Source organism: Chlamydomonas reinhardtii, chromosome 16 (assembly GCF_000002595.2).
Source record: "Chlamydomonas reinhardtii strain CC-503 cw92 mt+ chromosome 16, whole genome shotgun sequence".
NCBI lineage: Eukaryota > Viridiplantae > Chlorophyta > Chlorophyceae > Chlamydomonadales > Chlamydomonadaceae > Chlamydomonas > Chlamydomonas reinhardtii.
The window spans coordinates 7375374-7394624 of record NC_057019.1 but is presented as its reverse complement, the minus strand read 5'-3'; the positions used below and the strand labels follow the sequence as shown (position 1 = coordinate 7394624).

Below are 19251 nucleotides of genomic sequence, written 5' to 3'. Positions count from 1 at the left end.
CCCGCCCCGCCCCCTCGCGCATCTGCACGCGACCTGCCAGGCTCTATGTGTACTCTGAAGCGGTGCAGCGTCATTTTAGCCCATCCCACGCAAGCTCTTTTGGCGAGACCAAGGCGAGATCTGCCCGCAACGCGGCGGTTGGTTGCCGCCTGGCACTTTGCTGCGCGCAGGGCCGTGGACCTCAGGCGCACACAGTACCAGCGATGCTGTTGTAGACACCGAGCCGGTTCCCCCATCTTCGCAAGGGCCAGCAGCGTACAGCGAGTTGTTCTGGCGTTGAGGTTATCATAACGCTCGTCACGTTGAGAGAGTGCTCAAAGCGACAGCCCTCGGGGAGCTCGACACGTTGGGTGGGTAACTGAAGCCTCTATACGGACAGTGGAAGCCTGCGAAAGGGGCCACATGCCTTCCCGAGTAACAACGCGCCGGAAAAGCGTAAAACTAAAAGGCACAGGGGGCGCTTCGTGCACTCTTTTGCCACGATGCTCCCCGGGTCTCATCCAGTTTTACACATTTGCTCCCCCCGCTGTATGATTCAACCAAATACTGTACGAAAATAGCGCCCCCACGCAAGAGGATATCTACACTTACTTGCCGCGACTTGACTGAGACTCGCTTTTTTCGGTTCAAGAACGCCTACGTCCAAACAAGGTGTGAGTGGCTCAGAGGTATCAAAGAGCGCAATCAATGACCAACGCTCATGCGTTCCGATGCGGGCCGGAGGCCTACGTCAACGTTTGCTCGCTCGTGCGAATGGACTCGGCGGCCCCTCGCGCACCGGCGCCAGCTCATTGCCTACACAGAAGCTGCCGGCACTGTCTATGTACAAGCCACACCATTCAGCTGCAAAGCGGGTGTCACGTTTCGGGTTTAGCTGCCTAGTCTCGCTTTTACAATCTTTGGGACTCAGTCGTCGGCTGCGCATTACTATTTTCAGGTATCGAAAGCCGAGCGTTCACGTCACACAGAACCCAGCCGACCGCCTCGCGCCCTCTCCCGATGCCCTAGTCACTGCGCGCCGGCCCCTTCGCTCCCTCACGTACGCCGAACGCACCCTCGCGCGCAGAAAGCCATGGCCGCCCCGCGTGCTGCTGCTGCCGCCGCCAGCGCCGGCGGTGTGGGCCTGCTGCTGTCGAGCTGGTTCAAGGGCGATGACGCCCCCGCCAACCTGCCCAGCCGCCCCCACCACCGCCTGGTACGGACGTCCACCACGCACCACCCTACTAGCCACACACCCGGCGCGGCGGCGCAGCGGCATGCCCTGCCCCCACCCCACCTGATATTCTTGTAGCACGCATTCCTTCACCCAGTTTTACACCTTGCCCGCTGCCCTTCCACTGCGCGTAGCGTTTCCACCACGCACCAACCCGCTTGCCGATTGTTTTGTGTTATCCTTCCTTGCCACCCCCATGCAACAGGGCTACGCGGACGCTGTGGGTATCAAGCAGCTGAATGTGGAGGACATCGCGCACGAGGCCCCGCGCAGCGTCGACAACGGAGCCTACTCCATGCTGGAAACCTACGTCGGCCCTGCGGGTGAGCGGGGTCAGGACGAGGGGCAGGGAGGGGAGGGGAGGGGCGGGGCAGCCTGCTGGGGTTCGTGCACGTGTGACCGTAGTGCTCGCCTGCACCTCGAGGCAGTTCGCGCTTGCGGAGTTTAAATGTGCTACGGATCAATCACCTTAATCAACCACCTTCTAACCTCAAAACCTGCACCGGGCAGTCATTCCACTCCGCTCCACCAATTCCCGCTGACCAGTTCTCCGCCTGCCCCCTCTCCCTCCCCTCCTTCCTCCCCACGCCCACGCACAGAGCCTGTGAACACCCAGCACCACTTCGGCGGGCCGCAACGCGCCGCCTCGCTCAACACAAGGCTGGAGATTGGTGTGGAGAGCCGCGCCGGCAACTCCATGTTTGGTGAGTTTGGCGTAGAGTGCGCGAGTGCGTGCGTGGTGGTGCCCAAGTGCTTGGGAGGGAAAGCGCGGCAGACCGAGACGCGCGGGCGGGAGGGCCTGTGGGGTCAGGCGGCACAGGCAGCATGAGGAATCTGTGCGTGGGCAGGTGCCAGGGCGGCGGGATTACCAGCTATGGAGATGTAGACGGTGCGTTTGGTGCCCCTGGCGTGCTGCGCGGAACCTTGTTATTGTTCCTGTCGCGACGCCTGACTCCATGCCGCTACCCCAACCTCCCCTGCCCCCCTCCCCCGCCACAGGCCTGCTGAACTCATGGTTTGGCACTGGCCAGCAGGCGCAGCCCAATCCCCACTAGGCAGCAGCCAGCTGCTGCAGCTACGGCTGTGGCTACTGCGCCGACAGGGCAGTAGCACGGCGCAGTGGCTGCCGCCGTCGCAGCCCGCCACTCCGATGTACAGCCGCTGCCGTCGCCGCGGCCGCATATCGTCGTCTATGCAGAAGGGCATTCTTCGACGCAACGGCCTGGCGGTGTGTGGGCTGCGGCATCGTCGAGGTGAGGGCTGGCGAGCTTCACATTCGCCGTCGATTACGATGCAGGCATGGCGCGGATAAGCTGTGACCGCCGTCCTGTGCTCATATAGAGGCCGGTGCGATTTAGCATCATCAGATAGGAGTTATCTGGAGTTATCGGCCAAGAGCACGTATAGTTTCTGACTCCGGGAGCATCGCCGGGCATTGTTTTTGGGCAACCTGGCAAAAGGTGACATGCCAATAGACCAGGGGAAAACAGAGACGTCCGCGCGGTAAATGCGGCCACATGGGCCGGCTCGAAGGAACCCCGGATAGATACCCTAACCGGCTGCGTTTCGCTGTTGGCGCACTGATACGCCCGAAAGGCTGGACCGGGTGGAAGTGTTGGCCAGACGCGCGCATTGCGCAGAGCCGCGCTGCAGCACATACGGTCGCATATTGTGTGGTTTAGACACGAGTCTTGTTACATAGGTGCGGCCGTCGTCCCCAGCTATCCCGCGCGCTCACACCTGTTGTTGTGCTGGTTGTACATGATGCACGCCTGTGTTTCCTCACGACCCTGGTGTTGTCGTGGAACTCGACGATTTGCATGTCGGATCAAGACACACGAGGGCGTGGGGCTTACACATTCCTACTGGGGCCCCAGCACTCACAGACGCGGTGTGCGCTACAGCTCACCTTATAGCAGTTGGTGAAAAGGCAACCAGTTTTGAACTGGGGTTTGCCCTTGCTGCGGGCGCCCGTATCGCAGTCGGTGTAGGGGGGGGCATTTTTGTATGTTGCCTGCGTGTTTCCGTGGCGGTGTGCGTGTGCATGGTGCTGGTGTGGAGTTGGCTGGTGTTGGTGTCAGCGCCACGATGCCTTGCTGATCTCCAAGCCCGGAATGTGGTCGAACACAACGCCAATTGATTTGCCGATTGAGGAGAACCTCGATAATCCAGCTCATCCAACGCATTTGTCAACACATGTACGCGCGCCAGAAGGCGCCATCCGATTGCAAGGGGAGTTGTCGAGGCGGAGCATGGGTTGAGTTTGATGAATTTTATGGACGTCGGTAGGTAGAGGTACGAGCCGAGTGGTGGTGGGAAGGGGGCAGGCCTGGCGTTAGCGAGCCAGGGCCGCAGGTGGGTGCTGGTGGGGTGCTGCCCGTCCGCACTTGAGAGCATGTGTTGGTCGAACAAGGGGTTTGCGATACATATCAAGGGGTGGACTAGCCACGCATGCCACAAACGACAACAGGGATGCGCGTTCCCATTGTGGAAAGATTGGAACTTTGACTGATCACCGTAGCACCAGGTGTCGAGCAGAATGCATACCTGCCAACCTTGCCCAGGTCCACTAAACCGGCACGGCAGACGGTATGTACTTCCTGCCAGTAGCCACTGTGACACGATGCGGTTGACTTACCCGTCCCCTCCTACCCACACATCCGTGGCAATCCGTGGTTGTCAGTATGACTCCGCAACGCGACATTGAGCTCTCCAGCTTAGTTAGGATCCTCAAACCTTGCTCCTCTCACTTCCCGCTGGTGTCGTACATACATTCTGGGCAGGAGACAAGGAGACGCTGGCAGAGGGTATTGACAAGGAGGTGGCGTAGTGTGGCGTGTAGGGGATAAAGTTGTGCTGAGGGGATAGGGCAGCCTGGCGGCACGTGGCGGAGCGCCGCGAAAGTAGAAAGTGCGGCTTCTTCATGCAATGCAAACTGCTTGTTCTTGGGCGGCTAACCTACACGGCTCGAGTGCCCCAGGCGACATGGCGCGAGTGTCTCCAGGGGACTGGGCGAGCAGGGCGCAGGCTAGCGGTCGACTGGGCGAGCAACGCAGCGTGAACGTGGAGCACCGAAGCAAACCTTAAGGCGGCGAGTGGATGGCGGGATAAATATATAAAAGGTCTGGGTGCAGCGCGGTGCAAACACACTCACAGAAGGCGCTGTCACGCACAAACAGCTTGTCAAGTCGTCAAACGGAGTGTCTAGGAACGGACAAGGACTCCGCCAGTGCTGACCCGTGGGTCAGCCACTTGCAATAACTTTGCCTCCCTCTGCTGTTTGCGCTCTTCAGTTCACACGTCTCCCGCAACAAGCTACAGTGAAGAGCATAACCAAGCCCACACACCTCCGCCATCACGTGCGAGACCCCTCGAACTCCAGTGTCCCTTTGCTACACATTTCAAGCACAGTGCTTAGCTTAGCTTACAGCAACTCAGCACAGCAGCCACCGGCGAGTTAAGCAGCGCTCGGGCGCTAGCCTTGCAATGCAGGGCGCCTATCACGCCCAAGCGCAGCCGCTGGCGCTGCCGCGCGGCGCGCTGCTCAACAACGGCCGCTACCGCATCGAGCGCGAGCTCAACCGTGAGTAACAACGCTAATTAACACGACTGCCGCCGCCGTGCCGGGGCCGGCGGCAGGTCGCGGCGTAGCTCTGAAGACCAACGTTTCACAGTGAACGCCCCAGCTGCCCGGCGGCAGCCGCGCCGCCCGCGGTCGCCCTGCTGGGCCACCGGCCCGCCCGCTCGCCCGCCCCGAGCAGTGCTGTTATGCGCATGGTGGTGCCACCTGCGTGAACGAACGCGACCTCCCATCCGCGTCCGCACCTGCTTAATGTATCACTGCAACCTGCTCATGCACATGCGCAGGCGGCGGCACGGCTGTGGTGTATGCAGCGGAGGACCGCACCACACACACGCATGTGGCGCTCAAGGTGCGTGCGCTGTCATCACGCACGTGGCCTGAGTAGCAGGCCGGGGTTGGGGGATGGTTGTACGTGTTGGAGGCGGGTAACACCGGGTGCTGAGGAGGTTGGCGCTGACACGTACGCCCCACCCCGCACCGGCACGCCCCGCTCCCTGACACGCCCCGCCCTGCTGGCCCACCCACCCACCTGCTGCAGGTGATGCACGGCCCGGACCTGGTGCCGCTCAAGGTGGTCAAACGCGAGGTGAGGGGGGCGCCGGGGCCGGGGGCGGGGCCGAGTGGGGAAACTAGGACGTAGCAGCCGGCGCCGCCAGTGCTGGATTGTAGGGGATGGAAGGCTCCTGCCGCTCCTGCTGCAGCCCCTGCAGCCTAGCCATCCCACTCAATCTGCGCCGATCAGACGCACGGAGTCCCATACCCCACATCCCGCACCCACGCACTAGACATCCGTATTTCCCCGAATGCGGTTACCACTCCACATACTTGTTCATCCTCCTGCTCCTACCCCTTCCATCCTCTTCTCCAGATCACCTTCAGCAGCAGTGTGTCCCACGACAACATAGTGCGGCTGCTGGACGTGTTTGCGGAGCGCCAGCAGCTGGTCATTGTGGTGCGTGTGGCGTGGCGGTGGGCAGCTGCTGGTGTCGGGAGGGCGGGTGGCGGGTGGCGGCACGACCTACCTACCACGGAGGGGGAGATGAGGGGCGCAGATGGGGACGCAGAATGCGTGAAGATGGAGGACACAGGGAGGCAGGGTGGCGCTGCGTCTTGTGGCGCTCTAGCGCCGTCAGCCCCCACACCCACTGCCCAGCACCGCGCCCACTGCCCAGCACCCACTGCTCTCCAGCCCTGATCCTGCTGTGATCCTGCCTGCCGGCCTGTCACACCCCCGCCCCCTCGCTCCACTGCCCCCTCCCCCTGTCTCCGCTGCCCTGCTGCCTGCAGTGGGAGCTGATCTCCGGCCCAGACCTGCTGGACCTGCTGAACGAGTGCGGCGGCCGCATGCCCGAGGACATGGCCGCCTTCTACTTCACACAGGCGGTAAGGATGGAGGCAGGGCGGGGCGAGCAAGCGGACGGGGAGGAGCGAGGCGGGAGGGTGGAGAGGAGGGAGAGGAGGGAGAGGCGAGGATGGGAGGAGAGGAGCCGCAGAACGAATGCACTGCCACAGTTCCAATGCTTTGCCGTAGACGCTGCAACCCGGGTTTGGCATGCACTATTTGGGTGCTCTGGAGCAAGCCCCCACTGCCGCCACGCCCGCCCCACCCTTGTAGCTGCGCGGGCTGGTGTTCATGCACGCCAACGGCTTCTGCCACCGCGACATCAAGCCCGAGAACTGCATGGTGCAGCGGGCCAACATGCAGCTCAAGGTGCGCGGGGGGGGGGGGGGCTTTGGGGCGTGGGTTGTGCTGTGCGCGTGTGTGTGCTGTGTATGCTGTGTTGTGAGTGTGTGTTTTTGTGTGTGTGTGTGTTGTGATCGATGCGGGTAAAATGTCGAGAGCCTGGCGGCGAACTAGGACGTGCGCAGGGAGGGGTCCCGTGCGTGCCCGGCTTCATTGCCTACGCCCCGCCCCACCCCATACCCCCAGCTTATCGACTTCGGTCTGTCCAAGCATCTGGCGTCGGCAAGGACACTGGGCGTGGGGACGCCGGGTGGGTGTGGGGTGCGGAGGGGAGGGCCGGCAAGCCAGTGGGGGCTCGAGATGTAAACTTGTGGCCGGGGCTGGTGTGTCGCTCGGGTGGCCCGGGTAGTTAAAGGAAATCTGGTTGCTGAGGGCGGTTGCATGCGTGCTGTGTTCCTTCTGCTAGTGGCGCCTGAAGCTGTGGCGCCTTACTGACTCCATCCCATCCACTGCTCGTGCCCTTTGCATGCGTGCCCTTGTGGCGCCCCCTGCCCGACCCGCAGACTACATGAGCCCAGGTGTGTGTGTGTGTGTGTGGCGGGGAGACAGGGGCGGTGGGCGGGGCCAAGTCGGGTGTGTCAAGGCCAGACGACCGCGAGAGCCACAATGCCGGCATCGTGCCAAGCTACCGTTCTGCTACACTCTTCCGGAAGATCGGATGGATCGCAGTCAAAGTTGCGTCGCTTCACCACCGCCACTTCAGCATCCGCACGCTCGCACCTACACCTGCACCCCCCACACAGAGATCCTGGTTCACCAGCAGCAGCTGGCCGCATACGACGGCGGCGTGGGCGGCGGCGGGCCCGGCGGCGGCCACGCACCGCCTCTGCCGTACGACGCCCGGCGTGTGGATGCGTGGGCCATGGGCGTGCTCATGTACCTGCTGGTCACCGGCAGGTGGGGGGGGTCATGGTTGGGGTTATGTGCGTGTGTGTGTGTATGTGTGTGTGCGTGAGAGATATAGCACTGGGCCATCATCACCGCATCCTCCCGCCCCATCCTCTTGCCTTCATGTCCCGAACACCCACACACACCTTCCCCCTGCTTGCACCCGCACCCGCACTCCGCAGGTACCCCTTCGAGGACGAGGCCCACCCCAACAACCTCGCCGCCACCGTCACCAACGTGCTGGCCGGCCGCGTGCGCCCCCTGCCCGGCAACGTCAGCCGCGGCTGCGCGGAGCTCATTGCCGGCCTGCTGCAGCCGCGGCCCGAGCGCCGCAGCAGCTTACTGGTGCGTAAGCGTGTGCGTGTGTTCATGTGCACAAACTTGAGTTGGTGAGGCGCGCACACGCCGTGTGCAGCTGTAGGCGCGTGTTTGGACCGCGGACTGCTTACGCCGGTCTGCAGCCGAACGCCCAGACACCCACCCCACACCTCCATGCCCACAGGACTTGGTGGACAACCAGTGGCTGTCCGCCGCAGCCAGCCAGTACGCGGCTCGCGTGCGGCAGCAGGTGCAGCAGCAGCACCGCCAGCAGCTGCAGATGCAGCAGCTGCAGATGCAGGCCGCGGCAGCCGCCGGCACTGCGCCGCCCGGCTTCGCGCTGCAGGCGCCGCAGCAGCCGTGGGAGGAAGGCGGCGGACCGGAGCAGTGGATTGACCTGCGCGAGTACCGCGAGCTGGCGGCGGCAGGCCGTACCAGCACCGGCGCCGGCCCCATGGGCACCGGCCCTCACGGCAACCTGGCGCCCATCTCCGAGTCCTCCCGAAACCAGCGCTCGGGCCCAGGCGGCGGCACCGCCTTCGCCGCCGCGCCCGCCGGTCCCGTGGCGGCCGCGGCCGCCGTCGGCAGCAGCACTCCCCTACCGCCGCCGCCGACGTCGCCCATGGGTCAGCACCGCCTGTACGGCATGCAGCGGCCTGCGGTCGCTTCTACGGCCGCCAGTAGTGGTGGCGGCGCCGCCGCAGGCGGCGTGGTGCTGTGGGATGCCGGCAGTAGCACCTCCACGACTGACGAGGCTGTAGCAGCGGCGGGCTCGATGCGGCACGTGGCGGGCGTGCATCCCACCATCCACAGCACCGTCCCCGGTGGCAGCAGCAGCTCGCCATCGTCGTCCGGCGGCCCGTCGGAGGCTGACAGCGTTGCGACCGCCGTGGGTGGTGGCGGCGACGTGGTCATGAGCGAGGTGAGCGGCGGGCGGCAGCAGCAGCAGCAGCAGCAGCAGCAGCCTGCGGCGGCGGCGTCACGCCAGCACCACGCCCACCACCACGGCCATTGCCTGCTGCGCAGTCACCACCACCAACACGACGACCGGCAGCAGCAGCTGCAGCAGCAGCAGCCACAGCCGCAGCCGCCGCAGCAGCAGCCACAGAAGCAGAGGCAGGTGGACACGCGGCAGCACGCCGCTGCGCCGAGCTCCGCAGCCACACCAGGCCCCGCACAGCACACGTCGGGCCATGGCGTGCCTGCTGACAGCAGCAGCAGCCGCCCGCACCACCACCGCATCCACAACCACCACCGCCCGCACACCCACCGCAGCCGCCACAACCACCACAACCACACCGGCGGCGCCGCCACGCCCGCCACCTCCCGCGCCCGCCGCAGCTCCAGTGGCTCGGGTGATGAGGACATCGGCGGCGCTGGCGGAACGGGCGATGCGGAAGCCGGCAGCGCCGGCGGCGCCGGCCTCCGCGCCGTCCGCTGGGGCAAGAGCGCCGCCGGGGGTGACGGCGCCTGTGCCATGGAAGCGGATTTGTCGGTGCAAAGCAGGCAGGCGGCGATGGCGGCTGCGGCAGCGGATGGCGGCGCGGGGCCTGAGGACCAACAGGCGACGGCGGGCGGCGGCGGCGGGGCGGCGGGTGCGGGTGCGGCTCCGAAGGGCCCACTGGCCAAGATGCGTGCCTACTTCCGCAAGAAGCTGGACGTCATGTGAGCAGGCTGTAACTGTGATGTGTAGTGTGGTGATGATGTGGCTGGGGCCTGGGGCCTGGGGAGGTGGGAGCCTGCCGGATGCATGCTACGCCCGTGCTCGTGAAATCAAGTGATGGGCCGTCGTGGGATTGAGCGGTGGCGGAATGGTAGCAGTAGTGGCCATATGGGCTCATGGAGGGGTTGTGTGAGAGTTACCAAGACGGACGGCGCCAGGGAGCGTGTGTGTTGGAGGGGGGGTTTTCATGTGCCCGAGCCCAATAGGTAACAGTAGTGGAATGACCATTGGTTATGAGGCGTCACCCAGGTGGAGTCGTGAAGGCTTCGCAGCGACTCACGAGAACGTATGCATGTTGGGGGGTCGGGAGCCACACCACTCGGGTGTTGTGTCATGGAAGGGCTTGATCCCGCACAGAGCGGAAAGCAGGCAGACGGCAGTTGGATGGGGTTGCCGTCAATGTGCACCCCTGTAGGTGCCTTACTTGCCGCGAATAAGGCGTAGGCTTGAACGGTGCTAGCCAGAGCCGCGAGCCGTGGGGCTGCATGTGCAAGTTGGTGCGCGGTTCACGCTTGCGCTGGACCCTGGACCGCAGGATGTTGAACATTTTCAGGGTACCGATGCCGGTGTAGTGCCGACGCGTGCCGTGCATTTTGGAGTCTAAAGCTGGCCTTATGAGTTGCACGGCTAGGTCAAGGTGGCAGGACTTGAAGGCGCAAGCAGCGGGGTGGGTGTATGGATGAAGGGCTGTACCTGGAGGCCCGTTCGTTCGTGTGTAAGACAAGCGCTAGGCGAGGAACACGGCTCTACGTCTCAAGGGAAACCGGAAGAATGGGCTGCGCCCACGCCACGTTGGCGCAAGGTTTGAGGCCGAAGGTTTCAATTCCCGGACATTGCCGTCGGTTCGTACAGGCACCGCCCGCCGCGTGTCAGCCGCGTCCCGTCCAGCCGCGAGTGCCCGGGTATTTTGGGGTGGCCAGCAGCAGCGTGGCTGGAAAGCACAGCCCACATTCACGTACCTTACAAATGTCCAGTCCAAACTGCGTTGTTTGCCCCAGCATTGAGGTTGGTGCCGACGCATGCCCGCACGCACGCACGGGCAGAGGTGTTTTGGGGGGGGGGGCTTCGCGCCCTTGAATTGCTGCGCTCGGCGGGCTCAGCCCAAATACTGCAAGCACACGGGCTTATGACTGATTGCCGATGCCGCCGGACGGCTCCGGGCTCCCTCGCGCCTGAGTGCCTGACGCCTCCGCAGGGCTGTGCATGCACCTGCATGCAAGTGTGCATGCCGGTGCCGTGGCACAACACCCTTCGGTCTTCAGACTAATGTGCAGCCCTGGCATACTTAAACCACCATACTTCCTCGCTGACATCGCAGACATCACTTAACCGAGCGTTTGCACCTTCACGCCTGTGCAACTTCTGCCCGAGCTACCTGTTTTAAGCAAAGGTGCAGGTGACATGTCTGCCCTACACCCTTGACATTCTTCTTGCTTAGGCTAGCTTACGTCTAGGAACAGCTGAGCGGGAGAGCGGCAGAAGAATGGCTTGTTCAGCGTGCTCTGCCATCTACTTCCTCAACCTCCGGGGCGACATCTTGCTTGAGCGAAAGTACAAGGATGATGTAGAGTAAGTAGCAGAACGATTTCGGTACCATGGGGCCCAAGCGGAGAGAAACGGATGTTGAGTTTCCCTCCAGCGCGGGGAGGGCAGTTTGGGGGCCTGGAGCCCTGATGCTGCGAGCAAATGCATTTGTGGACATGATGTAACGCGTGGTGGCCGGGTAGTGGCGTCTGACTGGCCACCGCTGCTGCCAGTGGGTCTCAAAGCACCCTTTCAACGATCGGAACCCTGTGCCACAGCCGGGAGATCGCGGAGAGCTTCCGCGACCGCATCTTGAATGCACAGCATCAATCCGTCAACCCAGGCCAGTCTGGACCGATCCGGACGCTTGGCTCGGTCACGTTCATGTACCTGCGCCACTCGGACATCTATGTCTTGATGCTCACTCGGAGTAACGGCAACGCTATGCTGTCGTTCCGCTTCATGACCTCGGTAGGTGGCCGGAGAAGGGGTCGTGGGAGCCAGGGAAAGGCGTCCTGGGAGCCAGGGGAGAGCTGTTTCCTCTTGCCGGAGGTAGGGGTGAGCTGCGTGTAGCTGGGGACCGTATGGCGGTGCCAGCACAAAGTAGCCTGCCTCCTGTTGGCATTGCAGCGTGGATTGCAGACCCCCGGTTATTGTTAATACCAGAGACAGTGCGGGGGCAATCAGCGGGGCATTGCAGAGATAGGAGACACCTCTCTGCACGTGGCTCACGGCACCTGACCCCACGCGCTCCGCCTCTCCGCTGCACAGCTGGTGTCGCTGTTCCAATCCTACTTCGAGGGCGACCTCAATGAGTCGTCCATCCGCTCCAACTTCGGTGAGGGCTGAAACAGACTGGATGAGCAACTTGCACATGCTGTTTCTAGAGCTTGCGGCCTCGCCGAACCGCGCCTGGGGAATGTGGGTCAGGCGGTACCACCGTGCGGTACCACCGACTGCACATGGTCATGTCCACCGCTCTGCCGCGCCCTGACCAATGTGACCCACCGCTCCGTCTCACTCCTCGCAACCTGCATGGCACCCCGCCCCTGCAGTGCTCATGTACGAGCTGCTCGACGAGGTGATGGACTACGGGCTCCCGCAGGTGCGTGCTGGGGGGCACATGGGCACGCCGCGGGCTCCTGTGGGGGTTGATGTGGCGAGAGCCCGGGCAAAGCTGCCTGCTGCTGGCGGGTAACGTGCCTGACGTGCCCGCGCTCTCTGCTGATGTTGTTCCACTGGCCGTGGACCCCGGACGCTGCGCAGATGTCGGATCCGGCCATCCTCAAAACGCTCATCCTCCAAAAGGGCTACAAGTCGGAAGGCGGGCTGCTCGGGACATCAGCGTCGGAGGCGGCGGTGAGCCGCTGGCGCGCGCATGGGCTTCTAGAGGCGTTGGGGTGGCGATATGTGCTGTTAGTCCGCAGGCGCCAGGGCGTCACGTTATGGCCCGCAACATAGCAAGCTGCAAAGCGCTGTGCTGGGCAAATGAAGGCAGGCGTTCATAGGCGCTGCGGGCGAGGAGCGAGGGGCACTGTCGAGGGGGGGAGCGGCAAGCAGCTCATTGGGGTTCTGACGGGGAAGTACGGTGTGTATGTACGTGCCGCCTCAGGCGAAGAAGGCCAAGGAGGCAGCAGCGGCGGCCAACGCCACGCTGGCGGTGACTGGCGCGGTGGGCTGGCGGCGGGAGGGCATCAAGTACAAGCGCAACGAGATCTTCCTGGACATCGTGGAGCAGGTCAACGTGCTCATGAGCCAGAACGGTGGGGCCGCGGGAGGCGGCAGCCTCAGAGGGATGTGGTGGGCCACAGGGGCGCACGGAGGGCGGGAGCTGCGCGGGAGCAGGGCCAGGTCACTGGGGTCGACTACAGCGGGATGAACTGACGAGTACGATGGTATGAGTGCCGGGTCACTTGCGGAGGGGGCGTACACGGCGCGGGGCAAGTGTGCGGTCAGCAATGCTCCGTAACGTCTCACGGTAACGCCCCCGTCATCATCCTACCGCCACAGGCACGGTGCTGCGCAATGATGTGGTCGGGCGCATCCAGATGAAGTGCTTCCTGTCGGACATGCCCGAGCTGCGGCTGGGGCTCAACGACCAGATGCAGGTGCGTGCAAGCGTGCACGCCACGTGTCAATGTGGGAGGGAGTCAGCAGGCGGGAGTGGTTGGGTACTTGAGTTAGGCAGGGAGGCGTCGTGCGGCGTGCTTGACAGTAGTGGGGGTCTGGGGAACTTACGGCAACGGCACCGCACCCCAGCATCTGTGGACTGCATAGAAGAGGCAGATGCTTCGACCGTATAGCGCTCATCAGGGCTGCATGGGTCTGATCTGTCTCTGTGCCGTGTGTCGGTGCTGCAGGACGCGACCTTCCACCAGTGCGTCAACCTGGGCGCCTACGAGTCGCAAAAGGTGGTCACGTTCGTGCCGCCCGACGGCGAGTTCGAGCTCATGCGGTGAGGCGGGCGGTGTGGCACCGGGGCAGAAGTGTTGCTGGTTCTGCCGTGCGTGGGGCCAGAGCCACGCACGGCAGAAGAGGCCGGGCACAACGTTAGCTTCGTAACGGATCCGCAGCGCGTTACACTGCGAGCAAATGGCATTGACCTGACTTGCCCCACGCTCGCCTGCGCGCAGGTACCGTGTGAACGACGGCATCACACTGCCGTTCAAAGTGCTGCCGGTCATCAGCGAGGTGGGCCGCACGCGCCTGGAGGCCAACGTCAGTGTCCGCTCCACCTTCTCCAACAAGATGCAGGTGCGTACCAGGCTGCCGCGCGTGCCTGCTGCACCTAGCACGGAACCTGCGAATCCTGTTGGGTTGGGCAGGCACGAACCGGCAGCTTCCTCGGCGTTGAATGCTGTGGTGTCTCCTGCCGCACAGGCGGGGCCTGTGGTGGTGTTGGTGCCGGTGCCGGACAACACCGCCTCCGCCAAGCTGCTTGTGACGGCGGGGCGCGCCAAGTACGACGCCACCAAGAAGGCGCTGGTATGGAAGATGTCCAAGTTCGTGGGCGGCGCGGAGCACACGCTGCGCGCCGAGGTGACGCTGGTGGCGTCCACGCGCGAGAAGAAGGCGTGGGGGCGGCCGCCCATCCAGATGCAGTTCCAGGTGCGGGGTGCGGGCGTGGCCAGCGGCACATGGAGCCGCTGGAGGGCGCTGCGTGTGCCGGGCGGCGTTCATGGGTGTTGGCAGGCTCACAGACACTCACCGCGCACGCACCCGTTGCCGTCCTTGCTTTGACAGGTGCCGATGCTGGGCGCCAGCGGGCTGCGGGTGCAGTACCTGCGCGTGGTGGAGCGGAAGCAGGGCAGCGCGTACAAGGTGAGGGGCGCTGTGGCGCCTGAGGGCCGGGATACCGTGCCATTGTCTGCATACGATATGCCCCACGAGTCCAGAAGGTGGACTGCCCTATCTGTTCAGAGATTCAGTGCTATCATTTGTCCTGGCGCGCTGCTTGCAGGTGGACAAGTGGGTGCGGAAGCTCTGCAAGAGCGGAGACTACCTCGTCCGGATCTAGCGGCCCGACCCTGTGCCGGAGCAGCGGAGGAGCTTGTGGCGTTGTTTGGGTCGGTCTTGGAGGGATGCGCCGGGTGGTCGCTGCCGCCGACTGTTTGGAGTATGGCGGCTGCGGCAATGGGGTGGGGCATGAATTCGATGCAGGGGTCTTGCGTAGTTGCAGGAAGCCGGTAGAGTATGCGTGTTTACCATGCACATGATGCGGCGGCGACTGTGCGAGAACTTTGGAGGAGTACGGAGGGTCAGGCCTGTGCTGCGCCTGGCTCCAGCAGGCAGAGTGCAACGCTTCGTATGTGGAGCGTTCAGAGAACGGGACGTGGCCGGCAGTCGGGGGGGGGGTCAGGGGTTGCCCCAGGGGCACTGGATGTGTGATGGGACAGGGTTCAGGCAGGGCACTGGATAGGCGCCAGGAACCGGCCCTCCTTGCCCGGGCTGCCTGCAAGCCATCCTGTCACCCAGCCACTGCCAAACACCGTCACTTCAAGTCCTGGTGCGGCATTACCAGGTGCAAGATGCGAAATGCGAGAACCCTCCACGCCTCCTGAGGGCGAGGGCGAGGGGGGCCAGCAAGGGCGCCATTCCCCATGGCGCCATGACCCGAGGGTTTGAGTCGTTTGACGCATCGCAGAGATGGCTTCAAAACTGTTGCTGGAGGGCTTTACTATACCATCCAAGAACTTCTTGACCAGCTGAAGGAAGCGAACTCCGCCAAAAGTCGCGTGTTTCTGCTGCCCACGGTGGAGATCATACAAGCAACTGATACAAAACAATATTACGCAGTGCAGCATCAAGCTCTAGGCGTCTAGCCCACCTCGGTCAGCGATTGCCGCGGCAGTACTGGACCTGCAAAAAAGCCGCTGGCGACCAGCAGCACGTGTATGTAATGTCTCATCAGATGAACTGCAAACCTGTAATCCTTGACATGCACGGCGGGAAACCGAATGACCTGAATCTTCTCGCCACGGCGCTCCTTTGCAGGCAGCTGGGCTAGCGGCGGACCGTAAGGATGGTGGGTGATCCACCTGAGGTGCCACCCGGCATTCCGCCGGATGCGGAGTTCTGCGGGAACATGCGCTGGCACCGCAATGAACTGCGCCCCTCCAACGCCATCATCAATGCTGCCTTCCCGGAAGAGCTCATTGAAAGTGAGCTGAGCATGTGGGGGAGGGGTCAGGGCGCGGATGGTGTGGGAGGGTTGCTAACAAGGGCCAGCCAGCCGGGTGGCACGCTCGCACGATACACACACGCGCCTCACTGCAACCGTGCAGGCGCGAAGACCAAGGACATGCTGCTGACCATCATGAGCATCCCGGTGGGCACGGAGCGCATGATCCAGTTTGATGGCATCCGGCTGGGCCAGACCTCGGGCAAGTGGCGCATCAGCGGCGCCACTGCGCTCGTGAACAGCATCAACATGAACCCCGACTCTAAACACGTGGCCTGGTACCGCAAAACCATCGACGGCGAGGTGCACTGGTTCGTGACGGAGCCGGTCGGCGACCCCGTGGAGGGCAACCTGTGCCTGCCCAGCGCGCGGGGCTCCGGCGAGCCGGGCGACGGCCCCCGCGCCCGCAAGAAGCGCAACAGCAGGGAGCGAGGCGCGCAGGGCGAGAGCTCGGATGAGGGCGGGGACGAGGATGGCGCCGGCGGCGCTGCCGGGCGTGGGCGGAGCACGGGGCGAGGGAAGAAGCAGCGGATGGGGTTGCAGAGTGCGGCGGAGATGCATTCGGCACTCATTGCGGGTGGCGCAGGCTCGTCCACAGCGGGTGAGCCAGCTGTGCTGCCGACTGTCTTGTGCGTAGTGTGTGGGTCCTGGAGCTGGCTGGAATGGACGGGGCTACGTCTTAATGCCATACGAAAGGATGGCATGCTGCACAGGGGCTTGCCTGTCGACGCATGCATGTATGCTAGGCTGTGTCTTCTTACGCAGAAACGCTGCCCTGCTGCCTGCCTCTCTCGCCCGCACCCAGCTGCGGCGCTGGCGGCCGCTACCGCCGCCGTCAGCGGCAGCGCCATGCTTCAGGGCCTGGGTATCCCGCACGAGGTGGCGGCCGCCGCGGCCGCCGCCGCCGCCGCGGGCGGCCAGGCGGCGTGCAAGGTGACGGTGACGCCACGCATGCGCGAGGGCGGCTTCGTGGTCCTGGACCACGTGTTTGGGGCGGTGGCGGGGCTGACGGTGACGGGCACCGCCTGCGCCGCCAGCATGATGCTGTCCATGTTGGAGCCGGAGGGCAGCGTCGTCAACGTGGGTGCAGCTGGGGCGGGACGGGGCGGAATGGGTGCGGGTGTGGATGGGGCCGCGCTGTGGCACCTGGGCGGCGCGCGGGCGGGCAGGGCGGTCCGGGATCTGTAAGGAGCAGGGATTCCCATGGACGGCGGCACGGAGCGATGAGGATTACCCCGGCTGGCAGGGGTGTCCTGCAATGGCTGCAGCCGCAGGGAGTCGCAGCGTGGTTGGCGGGCAGGGAATAGGTTGGGATTCCGCCCCCATCAGGCCCTCGCTGCTCCACCCATACCGCCCCGCCCCGCCCCCCTTCTCCCCCGACCTGCAGGCGGTGCTTGCGCTGTCCGTGGTGCCCTCCACGGAGGGCGTCACGTCCGAGGCCTCGCTGGCCAGCGCCGTGGTGCTGGGCGCGCTGGCGCCCTGGATGGCGGCCCGCCACGTGGGGGTGGGGGACAAGGTCATGGTGGCGCGGACCCTGCCCGGTGAGGCTGCGGGGGAGGCCGAGGGGGAGTGGGAGGGTGGCAGGCAGGGGCGGCGGGGACTGGGTTGGAGTGCCTGGAGGAGCGAGCCCGGCGTGGTGTTGGGATACCGGTATTGGTGTGTGAGCCTTTGTTCCGCATCCGCCGATCAAGCGCGAGGCCCTGTAGGCCCTGTAGGCACGGGGCTGTGTGTGACCGAAGGTACCTGCACCGTTGCACATACATACCTTGCAAAGCGTAACTCACACGTGTATGCGTCGGTCCGGTCGTGCAACAGGCACGTACTACATTGCTGTCGAGCGCGCGTCCTTACCCGCGGCGCCGGCAGCGGCACCAGCAGGGGAAGAGGAGGGCGGCGACGCCGGGCCGGGCAGCGGCGGTGGTGGGGCGCCGGGCGGCGGCTCAGACGGCGGGAGTGAACCAGGGACCTCGCCGCACCCTCCCGGCGAGGACGGGGGCCATGGCGGGAACCCGGGTGCTGGGTGCCACGAGAGCGGGGGCGCAGGTGGGAGCGAACCACCGGGTGCGGCGGGGGCGGAGGCGGAGGCTGGAGGCGGCGGCCAGGATGTGGACATGGCGCCGGCGGACGGGCCGCCGGCAGACGGGGACAAGCCGCAGACGGGGACACAAGCAGAGCCGGAGGCGGGGACATCCCAAGCAACAGAACAGGATGCAGCAACTGCAAAGCAGGACGCAACAACGGAAAGGGCCTCCGCGGAGGAAAGGGGTACAACCGCTCAAAAGGAGGGTGCTGGGGAGGAGGTTGCAGCAGCCAAGGACAACACAGCGGGGCCGGGAGCTGCAGGTGAACCGGCGTCACAAGCGCTAGCGGCAACAACAGCAGCAGCAACCGCCGAGGCGCCAGTGGATGCCATGGACGTGGACCGGCCCGCAGCCGCGGAAGCGGCGCCGGCCAAGCAGCAGGAGGACGCGGGGCCCAGCACCGCTCGGCCACAGCCGCGGACAACGCGGGGGCGGGCGTCTGCGGCAGCCGCGGCAGCAGCAGCAGCAACGGCCGCAGCTGTCAAGGCCGCCAAGGCGCCAGAGGCCCCCGCGCTGCGCACCCGCCAGAAGACGGAGCCGCCGCCCGCACCCGCAGCGGGCAAGGGCAAGGGCGAGCAGCGAGCGGACTCGGGCAAGGGGAAGGACGGGGCGGTGCGGGCGGAGTCGGCAGAAGCGCCGGCGCCAGCGGCCGACGCGGCGGTTGTGGAGGCGCAAGAGCCCACGTGGCAGGATCTGTTCCTGCGCGCCGCCCAAGAGGCAGTGGCGGCGCGGGAGGGCGAGGAGCCGCTGCCCGAGCCCCGACACGACACGGTTGAGGTGGTGGGGCGGCTGCTGACTGGCGGCTGCGAAGACTTCAGGTGCGGCCGGGGAGGGGGCAGCGGGGCGGGCGTATGTAGTCGATGCGTCGGTGCTTGTTTGCCGCACACCCCTTCGGCACACTTGATGCCTCTCTGGCTAGTGCTGCGCAGCCCCTCCGCGTGGACACACACCCGTCTGTGCATTGCTGCGCCATGCGCCACTTCGCAACAGCCGTGTCCTAACCATCATGCCTCCCGTCCTTCTGCGCGCTCCCTCTCGCCCCCTCTGCACGCCGCAGCCGTGTGGTGGCCTCCGCCACTCACCTGGTCATGGCGCAGCTGTTGGCGGCGGAGCAGCGCGCGGCGCAGGCGGCCGCCAGCGGCTAAGAGCGCGTTGTGGCGGTGGCGGCGGCTGTGCGTGTTGAACAAGGCGGGGGAAATGGGGTGTAGGGAGGGAGGGTGCAGAGTTGCCGGCACCCCGCCCCGGTACCTGGTCCGTGTGCAGTTGGCGGAGCGGTCCTGGAAGGCTACGTTGCGTCCTGCGGTAGTTACGATGGTGCGCGCTCTTCCTTTTCGGGGTGTGGACGGCGCCGAAGTACGGGCGAGTGAGTGGAGCTCATCAGCTCAGTCGCATGTGAGAATGTATCGACCACTGTGCCAAGCTGCTGCGGCTTGTGCTGTAACCAGTGGGCACGAGGGCACAGGTACTGAGGTACGCAAGTCCCACACTCTCACCAG

The 19251-nt window shown here is 64.8% G+C and overlaps 4 protein-coding genes across 6 annotated transcripts; all 4 read left to right on the top strand.

Moving 5' to 3' along the window:
* Positions 1-240: 240 nt before the first annotated feature.
* Positions 241-4336, top strand: CHLRE_16g685501v5 (uncharacterized protein). 2 transcript variants are annotated; one of them, XM_043071542.1, is made up of 5 exons: positions 241-937; positions 1067-1195; positions 1419-1536; positions 1813-1917; positions 2213-4336. In XM_043071542.1, the coding sequence occupies exons 2-5, from the start codon at positions 1073-1075 to the stop codon at positions 2266-2268; spliced, it is 402 nt and encodes a 133-aa protein (XP_042916278.1). In that variant the 5' UTR covers positions 241-937; positions 1067-1072; the 3' UTR covers positions 2269-4336. The 2 variants fall into 2 exon arrangements, with proteins under 2 accessions (XP_042916278.1, XP_001698861.1); XM_001698809.2 differs by having other exon boundaries at positions 540-651.
* An 84-nt stretch (positions 4337-4420) lies between these two features.
* On the top strand, positions 4421-10200 carry CHLRE_16g685389v5 (uncharacterized protein). Its single transcript, XM_043071538.1, has 11 exons — positions 4421-4796; positions 5081-5145; positions 5335-5382; positions 5665-5748; positions 6084-6179; positions 6412-6507; positions 6727-6790; positions 7044-7058; positions 7284-7437; positions 7611-7773; positions 7931-10200. Exons 1-11 carry the CDS (start codon positions 4700-4702, stop codon positions 9413-9415), a joined length of 2367 nt encoding a protein of 788 aa, XP_042916277.1. The 5' UTR covers positions 4421-4699; the 3' UTR covers positions 9416-10200.
* A 555-nt stretch (positions 10201-10755) lies between these two features.
* On the top strand, positions 10756-15035 carry CHLRE_16g685277v5 (uncharacterized protein). Its single transcript, XM_043071536.1, has 12 exons — positions 10756-11038; positions 11272-11464; positions 11765-11831; positions 12049-12098; positions 12260-12352; positions 12606-12756; positions 13004-13101; positions 13354-13448; positions 13627-13747; positions 13874-14101; positions 14237-14314; positions 14454-15035. Exons 1-12 carry the CDS (start codon positions 10953-10955, stop codon positions 14508-14510), a joined length of 1317 nt encoding a protein of 438 aa, XP_042916276.1. The 5' UTR covers positions 10756-10952; the 3' UTR covers positions 14511-15035.
* Positions 15036-15170: 135 nt separating this feature from the next.
* CHLRE_16g685165v5 (uncharacterized protein) lies at positions 15171-19208 on the top strand. Of its 2 annotated transcripts, none has more exons than XM_043071531.1 (7): positions 15171-15385; positions 15488-15654; positions 15778-16275; positions 16480-16754; positions 17062-17215; positions 17490-18573; positions 18813-19208. In XM_043071531.1, the coding sequence occupies exons 2-7, from the start codon at positions 15516-15518 to the stop codon at positions 18898-18900; spliced, it is 2238 nt and encodes a 745-aa protein (XP_042916275.1). In that variant the 5' UTR covers positions 15171-15385; positions 15488-15515; the 3' UTR covers positions 18901-19208. The 2 variants fall into 2 exon arrangements, with proteins under 2 accessions (XP_042916275.1, XP_042916274.1); XM_043071532.1 differs by having other exon boundaries at positions 15176-15385; positions 15492-15654.
* Positions 19209-19251: the final 43 nt, after the last annotated feature.